Genomic DNA, 17,876 nt, shown 5'->3' on the forward strand with positions numbered 1-17,876 from the left:
TCCACACAGATTTTACAGTCCCCTCAAAATAATGTACAGACCCTGCCATGTAAATGGTAAATGACAGATTCAAATGAAATAACTTCAGAAAATTTAAATAGGGAGCCGTACACCTACTTGTTTATTAAGATGTCACAATTGTTTACTCTGAGCCAGGTTTCAAATACTGAAATTGAAATTTAATTTTTACAGATTTTTTTGAAACACAAAATACAATTTGAAAATACACTACACATAAAAAATCCTACAAAAAATATCCACTGAAATTTCCACAAAAATGCATTGTATATTCAGCCTTTGTGATGAGCGTATACACTTATGCTAACTGAATGAATCGAGACGCACCATTCATTCTGGTTCATGAAGCAACATGGTTTCATGAACTAACATTCCATTTCAAACTGATTTACTCCATTAACACTTAATCTCTTCCACGGTCAATATACAGGATTTACACTGTGTGACATTACATCCACTGCAGCATACGTTCACTGACTATAAAACATATGTTTTGTAGGTAATTGAATTTGTTTTTGTGGATAGATGTTTATGTTTACTGTAGATTATTCTTTATAAATCCCACAAAAAGCCCCATTGAAAAGGTCATCTCTTTTACAAGAAAGATTTAGCCCAGAAAGCAGCATACAAATAATAAATTAAATAAATTTAGGACAGATTTGAGTGTGATTCCAGAAACTTTCCTATATTTCAAATTCCAAATTCTACAACAAACTCTCAAACTCTGTGGAACATTCAGCATGGGTTTTTATTTGTACTAAAATTGTATAATGTATTCTACTGCATCACACATTATATTACATTGCCATCCATCAAAAAATATTTCAGCTGTTATTTGAAAGACTGGATATAAGATAGACATAACCAAAATTCTGGTATTAACATATAACCTAGGTTAAGCACATTCCACACAACAAATGTGGGTAATTTAACTTGCAGCATAATTTCCCACATATAACGCTGATGTTCGGAAACACCTTAGCGATCAAAGCAATGAATATCTGTAATGTTATGTTATGGTATTGTACTGCTCAGCGATTACTCCGCAAAAAAGAAATACGCTAACAGAGCACTGTTAAAGCATTGACAATGTGGCACAAGGAATATTGCAAACACATCACTTCCATTTACACTCAGTAAATAGGTTATTGCCGTACAAAAATAAAACCTTTTACACAATTTTTGTTTAGTCTACACCGTACATTTATTACATTATCCAGTGAAATTATAATATATTTACAAGGGGGCCTGGGCCAAGAAGGCAAATTGTGTTGTGAGGTCTGAGCAAAGAGACAGGCTTAATGGGTTCATGTATAACAATCATAAATTAAAAATTATATACAACACTGCTTGGTAAAAATTAGTGATCTGTGTCTAGTGTTGACCGGTTCATGTGGCGCTGAGTACCCGACCGTCACCTCTGCAGAAGTTCAGCGCTTCTATTTACATCAGCGGCCAATGGCGAGAGAGAGTGCTAATCACGTGGCATATTTGATGTCACCTGGAGGCAGCTGTCTGGAGACCATTACTGCCAGTTTACCTCCACAATTCAAACTCAAAAACCTTGAAAAAAGGATCCGAGCGACTTCTCCAGCGCATGTGGTCAGAGCGCAGTACACACCTGCCGCGCGCTCAGTCTTCATGTAAGCTGCACCGGTGAAGTGTACATTTATAACTAATCATACAGACAGGCTCAAGGGTTTTTAATAGACTGGTCACGAATACATTGATTTTAAAAATGCAGACGTGTTCAATCGCGCAAGGAATACCTACAGTGTGCTTGTGTGCAGATAGAGGCAGCGCTTCGCCCACCGCGATTCCACAACGTGTCCACAATCACGTCTGCGATACTGCGAAATCCGTCTAATCCGTCAACTGATTCTTTTCACTATTCTTAAATTTTGACGTTGCAACTGAACAAATTTGGAGCTATTAAACATTTTAGCAATAACTGCGGCGGCAATACAAAAATAAAAATGCCCATGAGAATACCCCACATAAAACCGTAGGCTATAAATATTAATTTGGTTTATATTGCTTCAATTGCCGAATACTGAACAGGCAACTTTCCAGAATGTTCCATATTTTTAAGTGAACATCGAGATAGTTCTGGCGACCTAATAACGGATGCACGAAAATGCATATGGATATTTTAAACAGGAAGGAGTACATAGTGATATGCACTGTTTATTCATCAGTCAAATCACGCTTAGAACTGAACTGATGCTCCTGCAATTTCATGTTGAATCAAGAGTGGGTATTCACGTGCACACATGGTAATGAATAAAATTGCTTCTTGGCATAGAACGTGCAAAGAATTCACGGGCAAACAAAGTTGGGGTGGGGGGTTGCAAGGGGTTCCAAGTCCTCAAAAAAACTGCACATATCGCAACATGGGACACTTGATGCCAGTGCACAAGCGATAAACAAACATGCCAACTGGCAAGCCATCATTGCCAGTAGGCTATCTATCGTTAATAAATGGGTGTTACTTACCTGCGGTCTGTTGATGCCTTGTCCATTGTTCCCAGGACTGATTGCAGGGTGATTCCTTTGCTGTCCACCCCAGCCATGGGCTGCAGACCCATACTGAGAACTTAGGTCTTTGCCTAACCCCATGCCTGCTTGCTGTTGCTGCTGTGCAGTGGCACTATTAAAATCGTAGCCACTGCCATAACCCCGCATCATCGGACTGGGGGAGGTCAACAGCTGGTTCAGGGTCGGGGTGGCTCCGGGAGGGTGCTGATTTTGCCCTGGAAATCTCTGAAACCCACCGACACCGCCACCAGAAGCGGAGGCAGCTGCCATCGCCGTTTTTCCCTGGGTCGATGCAGAGCCGCTACCCGGGCCGATCAACATGTTACTCCCCTGTCTGGAGGAGCTCATTACGCCGTAGCCTGCGCCGCCATAGCTCGCACGGTAGTTCGGGTAGTGATTGTACTGGCTGTTGTGGTACCCTTCGTGAGAGTTTTGCGTTGGATCCATGCTGTTGGGAACCGAAGAATGCATTATACTCATCACCGGGCTTTGTTGTCCGCCATGTTGATCAAAGCAGGGCCCTCCTCTAGCATTGCCATAATAATTATTAAACTCAGAGACAATGCTGTTGCCCCCCGCACTTTGCGGCTGGTTATTGATGCTGCCGCTGTTGTTCGTTGGTCCCATGCTGGCGTGCTCGTACCTGCCACCCACCTGGTCCGCCGATTTGCAAGGAAGAGTCTCTTCACTTTTTCTCAGCATTTGCTGCGGCTCGACCTGGTTTTCCAAAATATTCTCCTTGAACCCATGTGTCTGGTTCTCCGCCTCCCCTTGTACCGGTGTTTGGCTGTTGTTGATGTTGTTTTGAATTTGCCGTTGATGCTGCTGAAATTGATTAAATTGTTGTTGTGGCAGTGCGTGTTGGTGAAGAGGAGTATCGCCACCAATATTTTTCAGTTTGTGATTCGCTATCATACCCGTCTCCATGCTAGAGGCAGCGGACAAATTCGACGAGGTCACGGATGAGGAGTTATTTCCACCGTCATTTTCCCGTGGATCAGAATTATTACAAGCTGAAGAAGCACGCGTTGTATTGGCCATGTTCATCTCATTATGGCGATGGTGATCTACATTATTCATAGTGCTAGTCCCATCTCCAGCTCCTAGCATCGTTCCAGATCCCTGTGCCGCCCCTCCTTCTGACTTCACGGAGTTTAATTCTTGACTCAAACTACTAGGCAAATTAGGATTTTTATTATTAGAAGTCGCAGGAGCAGATGCCACTTGCGCGGCCATAGTCACTACAGCATTTCAAGCTGGGACCCTGGTGCGCTAGGAAGCACGCTAGCTATCTGACAAAAACGATAGAAGAGGAAAACTGAACGAGAAGAAATAGCTTTAATGAAAACAAAAGCGAATGCAAGTAGGCTATGTATCAATTATGGTGGCGGTCAGACGCTGAACGCCTAGTCAACAGCTAACACAGTAACGGAAAGAGTGATTCCATGTCTAAACTTTTTGCCTAGATTTAAATGAAACTTTCTCCCCTTTTCTGTCCCTAACCCGGATATAAGCACATGCATGTCTCTCGGAGCCGCTGTGGCCCAGCATGGCATGAGAGCTAGAGCTCCAACAGCTATTATCCGGCGCTCTCTCGAGAGGGAGTCACATGGAATATGTGGAATGGAGTTCTCAACTCCGTGGTAGAAAATATGTCCGGTGGTTGAATTTCAGTGACTTGCTGATATTTCAGGATTCATGTGTTACCGTGTTTTCTATAGCCGTCTCATAGCGGTGTTTCATATCTCACAGTTGAGATATTACTTTTAGGCCTATTAAATTTTGCGGTTCTAAACTGAATGAAAGTGCAGTAGCCTATTCACTAGGTCAAAACGATATTTAACAATAACAATATTTAAACGGTGAGCTAAAGATATCAAACATGCTCATGTACAATTCACATATCACTATTAACGACACGTATCAAAAGTGAATTAATAGGCTACAAATTACATTATTGTAGAATAGTAGCCTATATCGTGTAGGCTAGTATTTACAGAAGCTTTTGGATCTCGACATCTTTTGTAAATCCTGAATTTATTTAATATAATAGGTATTCAGTTACCAGAAGATTTTGATAGACTACGTGATACCTTAATTGTGATACCATAATAAGGAGATGTGAATTTACACGAATATACGCTAGGATGTGTAATATTAATTGTGTTTGATGGCTATGTCCTTGTAAGGCGTTTTATTCCTTTGGTTTTATTCCACCAATAGCTACAGATTCCGGAATTCCATGTCGGGCATTAACTGTCGCCTTTCCCCGAGGCCGTCCAGTTCTTTGCAGCTCCGCCAGTCAGACACAATCACACAAATTACAGGATCTGCGCTTTAATTTAGAGATAGGCTACGCTAACAAAATAGTGTAAGTAGTCAACAGCATCCTTAACATTTTGTCGCACTTAGCGGACAGTAGACATATTGCAGACGTTTTCGGACAAGACAATAGCCTACATTTCACGAGTTAAATGCAAGAATAACACACCTTGTTAATTAGTGTTCTCCATGTCCTGTTTCATCTTTCTATAAAGCATTTTGCCCGTTCCCCATTCGCCGTTCCACCTACACCCAAGCGAGTAAATTAACCACATTGCCACAACCTCTGATTTCATATTGCAAAAAAGTGAAAACGTCCAACTAACAAAAACAAAGTTCTCTAGATTCACTGGAAATTTATGCACGATGACTACCGCACGCTTTTCGAAAAAATGATAATGACGTCATTCTCGGGTAAAATATAGCGGTCTCTGTCTTTATCCTAGCTTTCCGTTTACCCTGCGCTCTTAAAGTGAAATAGTTTACTTAAGAAAACACGTTAAGTCGCATGGACTTCGTTTTGTGCCGTGTGGGAGCGCTGTCTGAAATATTTCCGTAGCCGGCTTTTGACGTTGGAGTCAAATGGACACCGCTGCGCCGTTGGAAGGAGTGTATGGAGTGCAGATTCTGGTTGATCAATGCGAGGATTCAGTTGGCAGAGGGAGCAACGAAGAGGAAATGTTTCTCTCTCGAAGAAAGGAGAGAACGGTCTCCCACCAGACCTCAGTGTCCATGGTAATGATTCATGTCCATTATTATTACATATAAGCACCCAAACGAAATTGACGAAATTTGTCAGGCTTGTGGTGGTCTATAGAATACGCGTTTCAGCAAACTCCAAACTTCCAGATTATGTGGCCATAGTGTTTGATTTGAGATTTATAAAAAATCACTGTAGGATGTAATGAAGTCGAGCAGCCATGAAACGTAAAATGTACCGCGCAAAATCATTTTAGATTTTCAAAAATTGTAAATGAAAAGTTCCTACTTAAAAGTATGGCCACTACAAAATAAATCAAATTGCATATCTATGACTGAAACAATGGCTAAAACATAAAAAGTAATCATTTTTTGCAATCAAATTTAATCGTAATACAATCTGTAGAGGGAATTGTCAATACATCCAAAATGCTGTCAGTTTGTCACATAGTGCAGACTAATTCATTTCCTTGCAGTTTTCTTAATTTCTTAAAATGTATCTCGATATTTAATGATGTAGGCAATGAAAAGTCATGAAACACAAAGCACATTTGTCATGTCACATGAGAAGGTTTGTCATTTATAAAAACTGCTTGATGAATTGCACCACAACAATAAAATAAAATTAAAAAATATGGCATGACATCACTTCCTTTAACATATTGGCACTGGAGTATTAATTTGCTCTTTGAAACCTATCCACAGACACTTCCTGCATTGGACAAAATGTCCAACATTGACCAATCAAAATGTGGCCTTTTAAACTGGCTTTAACTAGCTTTCTATATTGTCAAAGCTACAGCTATTCTGTTGTTATAGGAGCATAAAAAGAGAACATTGGAGAACATTGTGACATACATTTCTTTTTTCTACATGGCCCCCCATGACAACTGTGTTCCAACAAGAACCACAAGCAAAAAGTGTGGCCAAGTCTAAAATCTGGTACATATCTATTTTACAAGATAAAAGTTTGATAAAGAATATGAACTTCATACACCAGGAAGACAAATCAATAACATCCTTTCACTTAAGTGAAACTTTTATTAACTTTAATATTTATGCTATCAAAAAAATAAATGACCTGAATGCTAAGAGCAAGGTAATCTCTCCTTGGAATCATAATCATCATCACCATCATCATCATCGTCATCATAATCATCATCACTGCTGTTATAGGAAGTGGTTGGAGAGCCCTCCTGGTGGAAAGAGTGTGAAATACAGGCAGTAAAGGATGGGTTACAGAGCCAGTAATGCATACATTTAATTGAATAAAAAAATGTATATGTTAATGTCATTAGTACTTTTACGCCTTTGTTTTAAGATAAATTAAAGAACAGGCTGCATGATGCATGTGAAATGTGCATGAAAAATATAGTTAGGATGCTCATGATACATGCATGGTGGGTTCAATCTGTAACATGAAAAGTTGGCATGTGCTTGGTTGCTCTTTGGTCCAGGGTTCGTGCACAAAAGCAGACATGTAAACAAACTGTTGTCTCTTGCCTACCATGGCAGTATTATTCTTGGAATATCAACCCTATTTTTAAATCTAAATGTAGGTGTGTTCTAGAGTTAAAAAAATAAAAAAAATTTGCTTACACCTTTCTCCTCTCCTGGGGCATAGCCAAAAACTGATTTTTGTTTGTCGATAAGCTTAAAGCAATATCCCACTTTCTAGAGGTTTTTTTATATCATGTATGTTTTTCATGGGCCCTGACACTTCCTATAGTGCATACCATCTAAGACTGCTGTGCTCAAGGAAAGTACCATCACTGTACAAGCACCTTTGGAGGTATTTGACTAGTTTTATATTGCTTTAAACCACAGACCTGTAAATGACCCTATATCAGCCATTGTGAAGCCAGCAGGCCATCATTAACTTGTAATAACTATCTAATATCTAATACACTTAATCGCACCCAAAACCTGTCTGGGCCAATTAAAAACATGCACTAAAACAGAAACAATATTTTAAAAGACTCCAGAAAGTGAACTATCAATTTAATATTGTTTGTCTATGTTGGTACACAACCATATAAATTGCATAAAGTATTAACATAGCTGAAGCATTAATGGCTGAATGGAAGAAAAATACTAATATTACAGGCCTATGATCAAAAGGTTTTCATTTTGTTGAAACTGCTTTTCATGGAGAGAATTATTGTCAATATGATAATTATTACCATAAATAGAATCTCTAGGTGAGAGCAATACCCAAAATAGCATTCTGTTAGCTTTTTTGTGTGTGTTTTATTTTTGTTTTAGAAGGCACAGATGAATGTGAAATATTTTTTTAGACTAATGCAACTAGGGTAACATTCTTTTGTGTTTTCATTTCTGTATCATGGGTTTGAGGCCTTGAGTTTTGCGCTCGCTCCCGCTCTGTGTTCGGTGACTAATGGCCCTGACGTTCAGACATCTGCCTTAGGGTCCTGAGGAGAAATCTCCGCTCAAGGACCCCCGTCACAGTTTGAAATCTCAGAGGCTACTTCCATCAGATTAACATATCCCAATTTTTGCTGCTTTCTAAATACACGTCGGCACTTGAAACGGAAACCGCACAGCCCATGTCGAGAAATAACACAGCTTATCCTCCAGAGAAATTTGCGATGAACCTCATTTCTGATAATAACCCTTTGCTAATAAATCCTCTGTAATCATGCTCCAGTTATTTCAAGGGACTGTACACACAATACATAATATTACCCCTTGCTGTTTTTGAGTGATCAAAGAATAATGTATTATGTTCTTATCGTCATCCTTCATCTTAAAAAAAAAACTTTGTCTGCAGGTTGAATGGTACAAAAGGTACAAAATGGTATACCCGCCAGAGCCCAGGTAGGCCTGTCACATAACTACACCATACTGCAGGTCACCTGTGCCACCTTGGCTAAGCAATCTGGCCAGCTGGTCTTGCATTAAGAAGCAAGGACTGGGATATGGGGGCGACATAGCTCAGGAGGTAAGAGCAGTTGTCTGGCAGTAGAAGGGTTGCCGGTACGATCCCCCACCATGGGTGTGTCGACGTGTCCCTGAGCAAGACACCTAACCCCTAATTGCTCCCAATGAGCTGATTGGTACCTTGTACGGCAGCCTTTCTGTGTGTGTGTGTGTGTGTGTGTGTGTGTGTGTGTGTAAGAGAGAGAATGGGTGAATGAAAGAGGCATTTGTAATAAATATATAAATGCAGTCCATTTACCATATGGTCAGTGTACAGTACTCCAGGAATATCACAAAGCAGCTGCACAATGCGTGTTTCAGGCTTATTCCATTCATTTAATCTAAAATAATTAAAAATAAATAAATAGCAAAACCAAGAACTGAACATGGCCCTCCTTCAAAAGATTCTTTAGAATAGTTTCTACCCTAACCAGCGCCACCTCTAGCCCAACCCAAGCACTGCAGCCCAATGCATGTGAATTTAGAAATGCATTAAGTTGCTGGCCAAATATGTTGCTGCAATGCAATATTTGCATTTGGACATTCTTCTTTTTGTGGACGTCAATGTAGCTTTAAATTACACACCATTCTTTAATACACCCCACTGTTATCAAATTAATCCTCAAAAACAACTCTGTCTAAGCAAGAGAAGAACAATGTGGCACCTTATTTGCATTTATGTTTAATTTATGACTTGGGGGGCTTCCTGATGGAGTGAGATTGAAATAGCAATTTAACAAAACACAGGGTACTGAATGTGCTTCAGACCTGGAGTGTGTGTGCCTGTGTCTGAATGTGAATGTGTTGTGAGTGTGTGTCTGATGAGTGAACGAGTGTGTTTGTGTGTGTGTGTGTGCTTGGGTTCATGCATGTATGAGCATGCCTGCATGTCAATGAGAGTGTGTGAGGGAGTCTGGACGTGTGTGAGTGTGTGCATCTCAGGGGAATAGCACACCTCTGCGTTCCTGCCTGTCAGGAGACTGTGCGAACTTCAGAGGAAGAATCTGCAAGAACCACTCTCCCTCCCCCCAAAAAAGGAAACCAAACCAGAAACTGGGTCAGAAACTACAGTCCTGTACCACACCAAACATATCGCAGCAACACTGCTATAGCCCAATACCCTAAACACTAAACACACTACCACTGCTGTAGCCCTATACCACATTAAACACACTAGCACTGCTATAACCCTATAGCACATTAACCACTTTAACACTGCTATATCCCAAACCATAGGAAGCACACCAGCACTGCTGTATTTTTATAGCACACTAACCACAATATCACTGCTATATCCCAAAACAATGTGGAAAACATGAGCACTGCTATAGCCCTATCCCACATAAACACACTAGTACTGCTATAACCCTATAGCACAATAACCGGACTAGCACTGCTTTAGCCCAATAACATGCTAGCCACGGCAGTACTACCATATCCCAATACCCTATGAAACAAAGTAGTACTACCATAACCCTATCCTACACGAAACATGCAAACCACACTACCACCTCTATAGCCCTATCCCACACTAACCACACCATTGGCATGGCCCTATACCACTAAAACCACACTACTGTTATTGTTCTGTACCTTCCAAACCAAACTACAGCTAATGCCTCAAACCCTAACCAGACTATTGAACATTACCAGAGCCCTGGCTACGATGTGGCAGGGTTTTATCACACAGGATGTGCAAATGCTCTATTTTCAGGCAGAAGAGGCATGTGTTCAAGAGCACACGTAAATCCAGGCTGGTGGCTGTGAGCTCACCTCACTGGAGAGAGCCGTTGGATTGATCCATAGCCTTTTAATTTCAGGGTTGGGTAAATAACAGCATTAGCATTGATCAGTCGACAAGGACAAGCCACAATGCAGCAAGGAGGCTGTGTGTGAGGGATTGCGCATTCACAAACAGGTCCTTCAGAGCCCGGCCCTCGGGGAAGAGTCACACTGTGAAAAACATCATGGATATGGCCATAAAACAATATAAATAATGGATAAATTAATAAAACATATCTCTGCATCTCATATAGAGCACGGGCTACGGAACAAATATCCTTGCAAATGCTTCACCCCATATGCAGACGTACAGTCAAGGCACTAATGTCATTTTGACGTTTACCCTGCGCATGTATGCATGTTTAAAACATGCTATGGGTGTGTGGTGTGTGGGTGTGAGTGTCTGTGTATGAGTGCGTGTTTATGCATGTAGTGTAGGAGTGTATGTGTATGCAGGTGTGGATATTTGAGTGTGTGTATGCCTGTATGTATGTGTGTCTGTGTATGGGAGTGTGTGTATGCAGGTGTGTGTGTGTGTATGTGTGTGTGCATTACATTACATTACATTACAGGCATTTAGCAGACGCTCTTATCCAGAGCGACTTACACAATTTTTACATAGCATTTTACATTGTATCCATAGTGTGCATACATGTGTGTGTGTGTGTGAGTGCATGCGTGTGTGCGTGCGTGTGTTGCGTGTGTGTGTGCGCACATACGTATAGGTGACACAGGGAACACACTGACCTGCCTCCTTTATTGGCTGTGTAGTGCAGTTGCATTCCGTTCGCTCGCCCCATTGATCCTCCTCTTCAGAGGGAAGCCTTTTCACAGATGACTGTGCGGAGGGTCCCCGGAGAGGCACAGCTCAAAGACTGCTTTTACAAGATCCACAGCATGCCGACTTTTAACTGTCCTCACAGACTTTCGCTAAACCCCTTTGATGTGAAACATAACAAGTTTTCAGCAGTCCTTTGCTGATATTAAGATGGCATCTGGAGAGATTGCAGTACTGTGGAGTACAATGAATAACCATACTCCCTACGGTTGGACACTACCTTCTACTGAGACAGTCAAGACAGTTAAACAAATCAAAGACATCTATACTCACTAACTATGGGAAATCACACAAAAGCATAACATACTACTTTATTCCCTTTTGATTCCTTGAAAACTGTGAAATAAAAGCTAAATCCTCTGAAAGGGAATCAAAGTGAAGTAGCAGTTGGAGAAGAATGGCTAGCTGATTGGCTCATGGTTAATTAATTGGCTGATTCATTACAAGGCTAATCATAGTAATACTTTAATTGTTATGGTAAGTTAGTCACCCTGGTCTAGGAACAGTCCTTGTTCAGGCTAAGAGGGAATGCTGACATTGACCTTGTCTGTCAGTTTGGGTTTTCATTCATTCATTCATATCAACAGTCTCACGGGTAGTCATACGGCCAGCTCCTGTCTGTCTTACTTCCTCACTACTTTCTTACACTGGGAGATTCTGGTTAGTATCAATCGACCAAACTGGTTGGTGTTTCTGCTGCTACATTACACTGCGTAAATACCCCAAATAGGGATGGCCATTCATTGTCATTAGCTTTGTCCTGAATGTTAAGAATATGTAGCTAAGCATGTGGCTAATCTATAGATTCTGAGTCATTGAGTCTGAGAAAGCAGCTATGCAGAAGCAGGGACGAAGTTAGGCTCAGTTTTAGCCACCATTTTCTTTGGTATTTTTATTTATTTATTTATTTTTTGAAACACAAAAACCTCCCTTCATCCTTACAAATCCAGGGCATTTGGAAAAAAATCAGAGATTAAGCTAATTAGGTTTTCTCCCTCTTTGTCTAATTTGTTTTTCTTGTTGTTTGCTGTGTGGTTTTATGATCAAAGCTGTATTTTACCGTTTACCGTCAGCAGAGGAGCGGGTGGTCACACAGGATGTGATTTATTCATGCACGCAGGTTGTTCTCGCTTTAGGGACAAAATCAAAAACAAAAGAATAATAAGTAATGAAAACGGTGATCAGAAAAGAAACAAAACAGAACAGAAAACGGTATTTAATTAACATCCCAATTAATAATAAAACATCAATGTGTTGCTCATATTGTTTTTATTTCCTTCTGTTCTCCTGTTTTGATTAGTTCAATTTTCCCGATTTTTAAATTTGCAGGAGTAGCACCACTGGACACCAACAGAATCTTGAAAAAAGTGAATTAAATCCATTTAAAATTAGCTGCAGTGAGAAGACGGTAGTGGACTTTGTCTTATCCATAATTAAAAACAGATTTGATAGAATTATGTTACGCTTTTCCTCCTAATTTTTATGCAACATATAGATGTTAATCTATCTATCTATGTTTGTTATGATGCAACTTTACATTTGCATCATTTTAGGGTGCTGAAAAGAGCTTTAAGAAACAGACACGATTTAAAAAACAGAAAATGTTTCAATACAATTTTGCAGCCAAATGTTTTAAAACAATTTTCCTCCCTAATTCCAGGAAAAAGCAGTGCAAACGAATAAAAAGCAAACAGCAGAGAAGGCACACTGAACACATTCATCAGGTCTCTGTGTAGTAATAATATTTGTCAGGTCAATATACTATATAATAATAATAATTCTCAGGTCGCAATCTAAATCCATGAGGGGTGTTTTGCTATATTGAACTTTTTTTCAGGAAAATCAGTTTAAAAATTGAAACTACATAGACTATACAAAGCCTGCTAGACACCTGAAAAGATGACCATGAAGAGGGACAGTGGGCAAAATGTGGGGGTACTGTGGGCAAGGTGTACTGTACGTTTGTTTGTGTGCGTGTATGTGCCAGTGTCCAGTGGAGGGATCATAAGTCTTTGTATCCCATGATGCATTGGCATTAACCATCGGAGATGTGATGTAGCTTCAGGCTTGTGTGTGGGATTGCTATTGGTGCCAGGTGAGTATAAAGACCAGGCTAACATGAGCTCAGATCTGCCTCAGGTCTGCCTGGCGTTCAGCCTGTTATGAGCCTGAAAATATCTCTCAATAAAAGTCAAGTGTGCTTCGCATTGTTCACACAAGAGGCCTGGTTCAGGAGCATAATGGAACTGATGAGGCAGAGATCATGTAATTACACTGGCGTGAGCTTACCTACCCATTATTGAAAGCACAGACCATCATTTTAAGCTGTCATGTTCAAGGGGCCAGGGCTATCAAGTCATCGCCTGTTTAAAACCCTTCCTCCCTGCCCAGCCACTACCAGCCAATAAAATTTCAGCAACTGTCTCTGTGATTTGGGCATGTGCGCAGCCACTGGTCTTCATATTATGTGAGCTGATAAGGAGGAACTGTGCAGAAGCAGATATTATTTATCCAATCTTTTGCAGATGCAAAAAATCACTGACTTAAAACAAAGGCATCATGCAACATCTTACGCAAACATAAAAAGCATCTTAACCATGAGAAAGAATCAAGTAGTACATGCTGCGGAAAAGTGCTGCTTAAAGCTGGAAGACAATTGGTACTTGAAAAACAAATCTGCTTATTGTCTGAATGAAGCTCACCCTGGTTTATTGGTCTGAATGGTCACTTTTGCTTGCACCCAGCAACTAGTGCTGAATGTTCTCCATTTTCTTATGACTTTAATAAACTACAAAAGGTGTTACCTATGGTAAAGCCGATTATCAGATATACAGTATATGTATATATTTGTATATACTTATAGGGTTTAGGCACTTCTCAGTAGAGATTTCTGAAAATGTTTACTTGCAAACATATAAAAAATCCCCACAATGAAAATGATTAAATAAAATAAGTCTGAAAAGGATGTATGGTACCACTTGAAGAAATACAAGCTTGTAATACAGTGTGTCTGTGGCCCATGACTGTGATGATGCATGGCTATTATACGAGACTCTATGATTTGTACATGCATCTGTGATACATGCATCTCTAATACATACATTTGTGATACAAGACTGCAAAGCATAATTCAATGATGCCTGCATCTGTGGTACATGACTGTGATCCATGCACCAGTGGTACATGAATCTCTAGCATATCTATCTGTGGTACATGACTGTGATGCATGATTCAATGACACATGTTTCTGTGGTACATAACTATGTGATGCATGCATTTGTGGTTCATGCCTCTGTGGTATATGACATGCATCTGTGATGCATACCTTCTGGCCCATTCCTCTTTTACATCCTGAATAATCATGTGTCTGTTCTCTGATCTCTGAGCTTTAGATGCCCCAGCACCGCCTTCAGATTGTAAACAGGGCTTAATTCATAGACAGACTGTTACACAGACAGTGTAGGAAGTAAGTAATCCTTATATTGTCAAGTTGGGGTCACTCAACAGGAAAGGAAATGACCCCTGCCTAAACCAACACATTTGTGCCCTTCTAATTGTACACAACTATTAGCATATGCACATCATCGCCTGTAGCTGTCCCTACACTGCCTAATGAGGTCTGTTAGTGCTTACATGACAATTACAGAAGGGTGACATGTTCAGACCTGAGCAAGAAAATAATTAGACTGAAACTACAAAAAGTTACAGTATCTGAATAGTATATTTTTCTTGAAAAATTTTTAAACAGAGCACATTCCTCCTTTTGACTCTTTGAAGTCCGCATTGTGCCACCTACACACTAACAACAAGAATGGACGCTGAAGACGATGTGCTCCTCTGATTCACCCACCCGCAAGCCAGTGACATGCTGCCGGCCAAAGTGCTACGATAACTGCAGCATATATTTTGGCAGGAAATTAAAAGTTCTTGAATATTTAAATGTGCATTTAAAAATATTACACAGTCATGTAATCTCTAGATAGACCTTCTTATAAATTGGATCCCTTCATTCTCCATTTACTTTTACAGTTTCTTTTATCTTTCCACAGCTGATCCCTGGTGGAAATTCTAGCTTGGTTCCGGCCTGCATTTAAGCTGGTTTGGAGATGGTCAAGCTGTGAGCAAGATGGGTGAAATAGCATCCAGGCTGATAAGGCCACATCTGCTGGTGGGCCAGCTTGGTACAGGAAATAAACATAAACTGTCACCAAATTCCAGTTGGTATCCAGCAGGAGCAAGAGCGATTGGGCGAAGTGGACGGACCAATGGGATGCGCACATCATGTGCAGCCAGTGCTCTTGGGAGTTGTAGTATCATGTAGTATCACCCTGAATTGACCTGAGATGCCTTTTGTGAACTACAAGGATTTTTTAAAATAGAAAATGCTACCAAAAGGTCACCCATCAAAGTGGTTAGTAAGAGTGACGGAATTACATGCCATTGCCAAATTCTACTCACATTTGGTGGGTGGCGGTTGTTAATGTCAAGCCCTGAACTTCATTCAACAGTTACTGATTTCATTTAGCTGCTCATTAGCTGAGTCAGGTTTGCCAAATTAAGGTTGAAATGAAAACCTACAGGACGGTAGAACTCCAGGAACAGGCTTGGGTAGCCCTGTCTTTAGGTCTATAACTCATTGATTCTAGAGCATTCCAGTTGCCTTTTACACAGCTTCTTGTTCTGTGAACACATTCTGTTACACATCATTATAAAAACCATTCAAAATCAGGTTCTGTTTGCGAAAGAAAGAAAAAACCAAACAGCTGCTGGCATGCTGGTGGCATATAGACAGCATTACTAGCTAGAGCTAGGTTTGTGAAACATGGTACCTAGTAGTTGGTAGCTGGTGACCAGCTAGGGCTAGGTTTGTGAAACATGGTACCTGGTAGTTGGTAGCTGGTGACCAGCTAGGGCTAAGTTTGTGAAACATGATAGCTGGTAAGTGATGACACAGAGCTGGTAGCTGGTGACCAGCTAGAACTAGGTTTGTGAAAAATGAGCTGGTAGCAAAGGTGGAAAGACCAGGGGTCAGAAAGTAAATGTCATGCCATGTGTTTCTTCTATGCATTAACTCAGTCAGCTGATTTCACTCATTAGTTCTACCTCCTTGGTAAAAAAATATTCGAATTAGCAAATTCAGGTGATTGGAACTGAGGAGCACTTTTACTTTCTGAAGCTGGACTGTCCACATTCTGGCTGGTAGTTGGAAGCTGGTGACTAGCTAGAGCTAGGTTTGTGAAACAGCTGGTAGCAGGATAAGCTGGTTGCTGGCAGCTGTTGACCAGCAAGAGCTATGTGGCACATCTGGAGTCAAGGTCAAGTACATTCAGCAAGTATATTGAATCTCAATAACAATCAAAACAGCTACACCTTAGGCTCAATATTTATTTGGAATTTTTTTCAAGGTTTGAAATGTCAGAGCTAAGTAGCAGTTTTTCTTCAAACTAGCCTACAGGCACACTACTCTAAAATGCACAGAACTGGTTAAATATGTGAAAATATGCAACTCAAGATTTACTATTCAAAATAGTGATTCTAAAAAAATAGTGAAACTAAGAAATGTCATTGAAAAGTGTTTGATTGAAGCCAAAGGTCTTTCTAAGCTACAAAATAAATGCTTGTGTCTTTATTGCCAAATTTACTGAAAATTGTTCATAGCATAACCAACAATACAAGTTGGTATTGGCCTATTCTTGATGTCACCTGTGTTGAATCTGTTTGTTCTAGTAACACTAAATACATTTTTATATATCTGTATCTGGCAGTAAAATTGCAGTACCAAGCCTAAACTGTCATATAAATCAAAAACTAACTTTGCAGTGAATGTTTGTAATAAACAGAAAGAACCTAAATCTACACTCTTCAAATAAGAGATCAACTTAATGTGAATTTATCAAATTGTGTATCTTGACTTCTGAGCTACAGTAAGCTGGTTGCCAGCTCTTACATGCATGCCAGCAAACCAAACCGAACAAGCTGGTCAATCAGCTCACTTAAGCTGGTCCACCACAAACTAGCTTGACCAAGCTGGTTCATCAGTTCAAAAAAGTTTGTCTACTAGCTAAAGCTTAGCTTAGCACAATCAGGCTGGTATACTAGCTTAGCTTGACTGGACCAGGCCTGTACACCAGCTCAGCCCACCTTGACCAGGCTAGTACACCAGCTAAGCCTTGTGTGATCAGATCAGGCTGGTACATTAGCCCAGCCCAGCTTGATCAGGCTGGTACACCAGTTATAACCAGCTTGACCAGGCTGGTACACCAGCTTAAACCATCTTGACCAGCGACATGTCTAAGCTGGTCTTAAAATGGATTTAGCTGGAATTTACAGCAGGGTAGGGCAGAGCGCAGTAGTAATGCTATATACAGTAACGTATATAGCATTACTGTAAATTCCCCATATATCCATAAAATCTTGCTTTATAGCAGATTTTACCAGTCTGTACCTGCACATTTTTTAACCTAATAAATTCCTTTCAGACCCTAATGTGAATATTGCTCAGTAGGCTTCAGTGAGTGAAGTGAATTAAATTGAAAAGACTAAATGCTACATAGGTTTGTTACACATCTTTTACATTTCTAAATCTCATTTTGTTATTAATAATCCTGAATATGCTTAGTAGTAATGCCAAGTAAAGTCTGTTTCATGGGCCTTCACTTTACACAGAACAAAATGTATAATCTCTTGATAAACCAAGCAAAGATTTCTTTTTAAAAAAACCTTAATTATGCTCAGCCAC

At 40.2% G+C, this 17,876-nt stretch overlaps 1 protein-coding gene across 6 annotated transcripts in view; it reads right to left on the minus strand.

Moving 5' to 3' along the window:
• Positions 1-4,140, minus strand: part of LOC135252477 (AT-rich interactive domain-containing protein 1B-like) — a 118,159-nt gene extending 114,019 nt beyond the window's left edge. For all 6 annotated transcript variants that reach the window (XM_064330620.1, XM_064330583.1, XM_064330609.1 and 3 more), the window contains exon 1: positions 2,515-4,140. In XM_064330620.1, coding sequence (XP_064186690.1) covers positions 2,515-3,792 — 1,278 coding nt within the window. In that variant the 5' untranslated portion in view covers positions 3,793-4,140. The remainder of the gene's footprint in view (positions 1-2,514) is intronic.
• Between the last annotated feature and the right edge of the window lie 13,736 nt (positions 4,141-17,876).

Source organism: Anguilla rostrata, chromosome 1 (genome assembly GCF_018555375.3).
Source record: "Anguilla rostrata isolate EN2019 chromosome 1, ASM1855537v3, whole genome shotgun sequence".
Lineage (NCBI taxonomy): Eukaryota > Metazoa > Chordata > Actinopteri > Anguilliformes > Anguillidae > Anguilla > Anguilla rostrata.